Source organism: Clupea harengus, chromosome 7 (assembly GCF_900700415.2).
Source record: "Clupea harengus chromosome 7, Ch_v2.0.2, whole genome shotgun sequence".
Classification (NCBI taxonomy): domain Eukaryota; kingdom Metazoa; phylum Chordata; class Actinopteri; order Clupeiformes; family Clupeidae; genus Clupea; species Clupea harengus.
In genome coordinates this window covers 25,026,556-25,035,016 of record NC_045158.1, presented here as the reverse complement: position 1 = coordinate 25,035,016, position 8,461 = coordinate 25,026,556, and the positions used below count along the sequence as shown (strand labels likewise).

The 8,461-nt window shown below is 48.0% G+C and overlaps 1 protein-coding gene across 1 annotated transcript in view; it reads left to right on the top strand.

Moving 5' to 3' along the window:
- Positions 1–2,061: 2,061 nt before the first annotated feature.
- Positions 2,062–8,461, top strand: part of dpysl2a (dihydropyrimidinase like 2a) — a 30,958-nt gene continuing 24,558 nt past the window's right edge. The window contains exon 1 of the mRNA XM_031570930.2: positions 2,062–2,454. Within this exon, the coding sequence (XP_031426790.1) occupies positions 2,407–2,454 (48 nt within the window). The 5' untranslated portion in view covers positions 2,062–2,406. The remainder of the gene's footprint in view (positions 2,455–8,461) is intronic.

The following is an 8,461-nucleotide window of genomic DNA, read 5'->3' as shown; positions in this document are numbered from 1 at the left end:
AACACAGGGTGTTTCTCTCCTAGTTCGGAGGCCAATATGACTGCATCTTCATCTTATGTCATAGTAACTCACCGGACAGAATTCTCTCAGTGTCCAGAGACAGATGTCACTCAGCCAAAGCTCTTTCTTATCTTTTTATCTGCTCTCAGACATCCTTTGTAAGATATGTAATGAATGAGCCACTAAACTTGTGATGGTACCTCTCGTTCTGTTAGCATTAAAGATACAGTTGTCTATATGACTATTTGACCCTGCTGTGTCTCTTTGTCTGTGTTTGTGTGTGTGTGTCTGTGTCAGTGTGTCCGTGTGTCAGTGTGTGTGTGTGTGATGTCTGTTGGTTAGTGTTTATGTTTGTTAGTGTTTGTGTTTGTGTTTGTTAGTGTTACTGTTTGTGTTTGTTAGTGTCACTGTTTGTTTGTGTTTGTAAGTGTTACTGTTTAGTGTTTGTTACTGTTAGTGTTTATGTTTGTTAGTGTTTGTGTTTGTTAGTGTTACTGTTAGTGTTACTGTTAGTGTTACTGTTTGTTAGTGTTACTGTTAGTGTTTGTTACTGTTAGTGTTACTGTTTGTTAGTGTTACTGTTAGTGTTAGTGTTTGTTAGTGCTACTGTTAGTGTTACTGTTAGTGTTTGTTAGTGTTCCTGCTCCGGTCACGCTGAGGCAGATCTGGCCCAGTTCAGAGCCTGAGCTGTAATCTGAGAATATGAGTGAATATGAGTGAATATGAGTGCACACACTCCTGCACCCGGGTAATCTGCTCACCACTGCCTCCTAATGGTAATACTGGGTATTGTTTATTCCTTTGCCTTTACAAGTCAGGGTGCAGAGTGGTCTATTGTTTGAGCCTGTTAAAACTCAATGAGAGCCAGTGAGCCACACATACACTTGTGACATGAACCCATCTATACATCTTTTATACGTCTTTTTTCGGTTTGTTTAGCAACGTGTCTAAATCACATGTGATGACCTGTCCAGACTGTACTCCTCTCTCTCCCAGTCAAAGGCTGAATACCTCCAGGCAGCTTTGGTGTTCCAGAGAAAGCCACACACACACACACACACACACACACACACACACACACACACACACACACACACACACCACACACACCACACACCTCCAAGCAGCCTCCACCTCCATGTTCCAGAGAAAGCCTGCGCCATCTCAGCCTAAGCGGCAGCCTCTGCAGTCTGGTCACAGAGCTGAAAGGAAGAGGCACACTGCTCAGCCGCCACCAACCAGCGGCCTCCAAGAGCCTGGCAGCCCAGCCGGTCTCCCATGGCAACATCAGATGCTGAGGGGAAGGGGCTTGGTGTTCCTTGGATGTGATTGGCTGTGGGCAGGTGTTCTGAGGTTGCATGCAGTGGGGGTGTGAACTGGAAGAGAAGGGGAGGCTGAATGACATGTGTATCATGCCTGGCTAACGCGAGGGGGGTGTGGAGACCTTTTTGCAAATTTGGCCTGTCACATCATCATTCCACAGCTGATCAAATTTAAACTCACTGTCATTCAGGGTGGTTAGGCAGATATCTGAAACGTAGCATATTCAGAAATTGTCTGCAACATAAAACTCAATCAAAGCTGTAAATCTGCAGCCAATACAAATCTAAACGGAGCCTATGTGCACACACGCCATTCACACAATGGCGAATGCACAGCCAATATAGGCTGTGTGAACATGGCCTGAGTGCTCAGTGTCATCTAATGTTTAATCAAATCAGGCCAAATCAGGATGCCAACGGACTGACCAACTAACTACAAAATCCCACATTCCTTTTTCACATTAATGGTGCATGAAACAGAACGCGCTTATTAGTGGCATACTGCTCATTAGTTATGCATATTTAATGCATCTCTTTGTGATCATAAACTATGTGTTTGCCTACAGGGTATGTAGGCTAACAAGAAACCATTCGACCAATGGAATCAATTATGTGTCGAAATAATGAGAATCATGCCAAAATCCTATTTCTCCAGAATTCTAATCACCAGAATATTAAAGTGCAAAAGAAATACAACGGCTCGGTCTGGAATAAAATGAATATAGCCGGGTGGCCGTCTATTCAGCTGGGCGGGGCACTGCGCATGTACGGTGGCACTGAAATCTTTCCCTGTCGGCGACTGTCTAAATTGGCACGGCGCAGCACTGAAACGTGAGGAAAGGCTGTCACTGAGACAAGACCCATTTAATTTTCTCTTAAAACTGCCATTGTAAACCTCCTCGGCGGAAGCGACGCGTTACTGCCACCAGACTGTCGCTGGTCTTCGGGGTTGAGAGACAACGGGTGTCACGTTCTCTGGGCGTCGTCTATTCACTAGCAGTGGAGCCTCTCAGCATCAATTCTTCCCGTAGCTAGCGGTTTGTGGCTAACGCCTGAGAGGTGACGAACAATATCCACCGCTAAGATGTCAGGTATCGGGTATCAGGGCAAGAAAAACATCCCCCGCATCACGGTGAGTAGATAGATGTTCTCTTTTTTTCCTGGAAGGTAAAAATCTATCGACTGACAGTCCGATGCGCTGTGTAACGTCAACGTACAATCAGTGCAGCCGAATGCCAAGTGAGAGGATTAAGCTCAAGAGAGCAGGGATAGGGCTACAATGTTGCAGCCCGCTTCTAATTCAGTGCATATTAACTTGCTTTCCTGATTTAGCAAGACAGCGCACCAGTTAACCAAATCCACAGGAAGGTATCATTCGGCTTGGTTTTTTCAGCACTAATTCAACCCTAATGTGTAGAATATGTCCCTGAGGCTTTTCGACAAGCATTTCAAAGGCGTTTACAATGGTGTTGCAAGGTGCCGAGTTCTCTCTCCTTATATAGACCACTACATTGCCATTTAGTGGCAGCCTAAATATCCGATCTGTGTCCAATTTGTCTCTTAGGAATAATATTGCGAGTTACACAATCTGACTGAAAGTCGTTTTACTTTGCACTGTGAACGAAATACCCGTTTGATTTGTGCATTAACGGATCAATGTTGTGTGGACTGGTGTGCTGTTAAGAGGCAGCTCCATTGATCCGCCCGTTTCATGTGTGACTGCTGAACCGATTAGCTTTTGTGCAGTTTTATTCGGTTCAACTTGTTTGCCTCATCTCCCTTCCGATCTTAATTTAAGACCAACTACCGGGCATTCCTGGAAATTATTAAATCTTATCTGTGCGCAATTACAGCGCTGTATACTGTTTTGTTTCCAAAACCCCGGATTTGCCCTTTCATACAAGAGGCTCGATCTCCACCCCCCCGCACGGCAGCCCACTGGTTTGATAACCATGTCCAATGGAGAAAAACTGTCTGTGGAGGAGCAGAATGAAAATCCTCTTTTGAAAAGTAGGTCAATGGATGCTACCCACGTCCTTTGATGATAGCACCGAGCGATGAGCGAGGTTTGCTTCAGCGAGCTTAGGACGAGAACGAGCTGAAGATGAGTACAACACGCTTTACAATCTTATTCATTAATAGACCTATTCTCTCGAAATAGACCTTATTGAACAGCACACACACGGGAATGCTGCCAGAGAAGCGGGATGCTCTCTCCCCACTGAATGAAGCATGTCTGTAGCAGAGGGGCGTGTTTCCCCCTGTTCAGCTGTCAGTGCTGCCCACAGCTGGAAGAAGCCCACCAAGTGGCAGCCAACCGGGCCCGACCCGAGGCAGGTCCGGACCAGGTTTCGGGGCCAGGCAGCGCCAGATCCAGCTCTCTCTGGATGTTCAGGAGCTGCACGAGAGGTGCTGAAGCCTGCCGCCTCCGCGCTGCTAATGATGTACGCCTTTCTGCACATGCACATGCACATGCTGAAACAAAGGCTGCCATGTTAGATCATCTGTGGCTGCAGACGTCTGGATCCCCCCCCCCCCAGGGACACAAGGTTGTGTAGCAGGTCATCCCAGTGCTCTCTGTGCCACAGCCACAACACAAGCTGAATCAGAGGGAGGTTCTAATGCTAGAAGAACAAAAGCGCTATTAGAAGAGGGATGTTCTAATGCATGGAGGGCATGGAGCTCCACAACATCTGTGAAGACATTTACACATGCTACAGAACCACACACACACACACACACACACACACACACACACACACACACACACACACGCACAGGCTAATAATGACCTAACCCCGGGTGAAGTGGTGAGTTGAGTGTGAATCCTGGCATTTCTCTTTTAGATCTCTAGTGCTCTTTGGATGGGCACGCCTGACTTTTCCCTGATCGATGGGCATCAGCAATTACCAGTGATGCCACTGCCACAGGCTTTTCCACAGCGACATAATGACATGGCATGAGAGCATGGGGCAGCGCATCCTCTCACTCTGTGTCCTTTGCTCGGAACAGAGAGAGCCCAATCTGTGTGTCACCCAGCTGATGTTTGGGACCCAGATGATGTTTGGGTGACCCAGCTGATGTGTGTTACATAGCTGATGTGTCACCCAGATGATGTGTCACCTAGTTGATGTATGTCACCCAGCTGATGTTTGGGACCCAGCTGATGTTTGGGACCCAGATGATGTATGTCACCCATATGATGTGTTACCTAGTTGATGTATGTCACCCATATGAAGTGTTACTAGCTGATGTGTCACCCAGCTGAAGTAGTATGTGAACCAGCTGATGTGTGTTAGATAGCTGACGTGTCACCCAGATGATGTATGTGACCCAGATGATGTATGTGACCCAGCTGATGCATCTGATCTGCCTGGTGAATGTGGGTGTCTGAGGGCAGCCCCTCTGCAGCGTGATTCAGTCACTCTGATCAACACTCATTGCGGTCAACACTCACTCTGATCAACACGTACTCTGATCAACACTCACTGCCTCTCACTCTGATCAATACTCACTCCGATCAACACTCACTCTGATCAATACTCACTCCGATCAACACTCACTCTGATCAACACTCATTGTGGTCAACACTCACTCTGATCAACACTTAGTGTGGTCAAAACTCACTCTGATCAGCACGTACTCTGATCAACACTCACTGTGGTCAATAATGCCACGTGTTGCGTGTAACTGTGTGTTATTTATGATGTTATATTGCATTTATAGTGGGTGTGCTGCGTGTTACGATGTGTTATAGTGTGTTTATAGTGGGTGTGCTGCGTGTTATGATGTGTTATAGTGTGTTTATAGTGGATGTGCTGCGTGTTATGATGTGTTATAGTGTGTTTATAGTGGATGTGCTGCGTGTTATGATGCGTTATAGTGTGTTTATAGTGGATGTGCTGGTGGTTGACACTGCTCCTCTGCAGGTCAGGCACAGCTGACAGGTACTGACATGTGAGCTCTGTGTGTGTGTGTGTGTGTGTGTGTGTGTGTGTGTGTGTGTGTGTGTGTGAGAGAAAGAAAGAGATATGCATGCTGTGTGTGTGTGACAAGGCTTCTGTGTGTGTGTGTGTGTGTGTGTGTGTGTGTGTGTGTGTGTGTGTGTCAGAGAGAGCGAAAGATGGACATGCATGCTGTGTGTGTGTGTGTGAGGAGGCACTTATTAATGAGCAGACTTTAGTTTGGCGGCTGTGGTGTGTGTCTGTGTTTCTGAGTTCTCGGTTCTCCACCCATGTCTGTGTTGGTGACGGGAGATCGCTCTGGAACGGGACCAGAGGGACTTAGTTCCGTTTGCTCCTCATTTCATCATTCAGTCATGGAACCGCTCGACTCTGCTACGGAACCGCTTGACTCTGAGACGGAACCGCTCGACTCTGAGACGGAACCGCTCGACTCTGAGACGGGACCGCTCACAGTTTCCAGCCCTTTCACCCCCTGACATCAGCACACACTCCACACACACACACAGACCTGGGTCTGTTTATACATGCACACACACACACACACACACACACACACACACACACACACACACACACACACACACACACACACACACACACACACACACACTCCACACACACACACACTCCACACACACACACAGACCTGCTAACATTTCAGATGGCAGAATAGTTGCTGGTAAACAAACATGAATGCAGGACGAGTTTTACAGTTTAAATCAAACAATTTGGATTGTTTACCCAAAAACCTTTCAAAAGTTCAAAGAAAACGCTTTCACCTTGAACATTCACCTCGGTTCACCGAATTTGAACGCAGCTTCAGGAGTTACTCACTGGGTGGCGAAGTACCACTCAGCACAATGAATGTGTGAGAGAGTGTGTGTGAGAGAGAGAGAGAGAGAGTGAGAGTGTGTGTGTTTTACAGGCTTCTCAAGATCTATGGTGTTCTCTGACTGCTTTGACATGTAACAGGACAGCCTCCTGTGAGGTCATACGAGGACTACACACCTCTCTAGAGCAGAGGCCGCTGCACACCAACGTGTGTGTGTGTGTGTGTGTGTGTGTGTGTGTGTGTGTGTGTGTGTGTGTGTGTGTGTGTGTGCGAGTGTGTGTGTGTGTGTGTGTGTGTGTGTGTGTATGTGTGTGTGTGTGTGCGAGTGTAGATCACAGACTCCTGGCCCTGCTGGAACAGATGCATGTTCACCTCCTCTCCTCCTCCTCCTCTTCTCTCCAGTGAAGACTGCAGCCAAGCTGCTCCTGGATTTCATCAGGGCTAAGAGAGGAAGAGGAGTCACACACACACACACACACACACACACACACACACACACACACACACACACACACACACACCATCAGTGCAGAGAGAGGAAGAGAAGTCACACACACACACACACACACTTAATCAGTGCTGAGAGAGGAAGAGGAGTCAGGAGTGGGCCACTCAAACAAGACCAGACTTCCACACCCACACACACACCACACACACACACACACACACACACACACACACACAGATTGTACTGATTAGATGAGGAAACTAAGAGTAAAGGGAGAATCAATAACCTCTTCAGGTAGTCCCACTCCAATGAACAGCCCTCTCCCTCTCCCTCTCTCTCTCTCTCTCTCTCTCTCTCCCTCTCCCTCTCCCTCTCCCTCTCTCTCTCCCCCTCTCTGCATGTACAGTATTGATGTACAGTAGTGTGTGTTGCGAGTGGCCCATGAGTGTGCCGTAGAGGAATGTGGACGTGTTTGACCTACTTTAGAGGCCGTCTCTGGCTCTCTGGTAGATCCCATCAGAGGTATGCAGGCTCAGGGAGAGGCCAACGCCAACACTAGGGCTGATGCTCACGCCGACGTTCTCTCTTCTCTTCTCCTCTCTTCTCTCCTCCCCTTTCTTCTCTTCTCTTCTCTTCTCTTCTCTTCTCTTCTCCTCTCTTCTCTTCTCTTCTCTTCTCTCTTCTCTTCTCTTCTCCTCCTCTTCACTTCTCTTCTCCCCTCTCCTCTCTCCTCTCCTCTCCTCTCCTCTTCTCTTCACTTCTCTTCTCCTCCCCTCTCTTCTCTTCGCTTCTCTTCTCCTCTCTCCTCTCCTCTCCTCTCCTCTTCTCTTCTCTTCCCCTCTCTTCTCTTCTCTTCTCCTCCTCTCTTCTCTTCTCTTCTCTTCTCTTCTCTTCCTCTCTTCCTCTTCTCTTCTCTTCTCTTCTCTTCTCTTCTCTTCTCCTCTCTTCCACCACAGAGCTTTGCTTAGGGCATGCTGGAGAAGTTGGGATGCTAACGGACACACACACACACACACACACACACACACCTACTCACATACACACATGCGCGCGTACACACACACATACACAAACACATTTAAACACACACATATACTCGTACACACACGTACATAAACACACACATATACTCTTACACACATACATAAACACACATATACACATACACACACACGCACGCGTGTACACACACCTACATAAACACATATTTAAACACACACACACACACACACACATTCACACTCACGCCTTTTACTTTCCCCCACTCCAGTGGCACTTAGTGTGGTCTAGTGGAGGATCTCGGTGCACTCATTACTTCCCCCCCCCCCCCCCCCACTCTGTCCCTCCCCAGGGGGACTCAGTAAGAGGCCATGAGAAGTAGGGCAAGTACTGGCCGACATCGCCTCGCCTCGCCTCGCTTCGCCTGTCAGAAGGAGACAGAGAGACATCCTTTAAAAGCATCCTCCCCTGCTCTCCTCTCCCCTCCTCTCTTCTCTTCTCCTCTCCCCCCTCTCCCTCCTCTCCTCTCTCCTCTCTTCTCTTCTCTTCTCCCCTCCTCTCTCCTCCACTCCTCTCCTCTCTTCTCCCATTCTCTCCTCTCTTCTCCTCTCTTCTCCCCTCCTCTCCTCTCTTCTCCTCTCCCCTCCTTTAAAGGTGTTCTCCTGTTGCTGGATCCTCGGTGATGAAGCACTGTCCTCCTGCTTGTTCCTCAGTGATGAAGAACTGTTCTCATGCTGCCGGATCCTTAGTGATGAAGAACTGTTCTCCTGCTGCCGGATCCTTAGTGATGAAGCACTGTTCTCCTGTTGCTGGATCCTTAGTGATGAAGAACTGTTCTCCTCCTGCTGGATCCTCAGTGATGAAGCTCTGTTGTTCTGCTTGTTGCTTAACACAC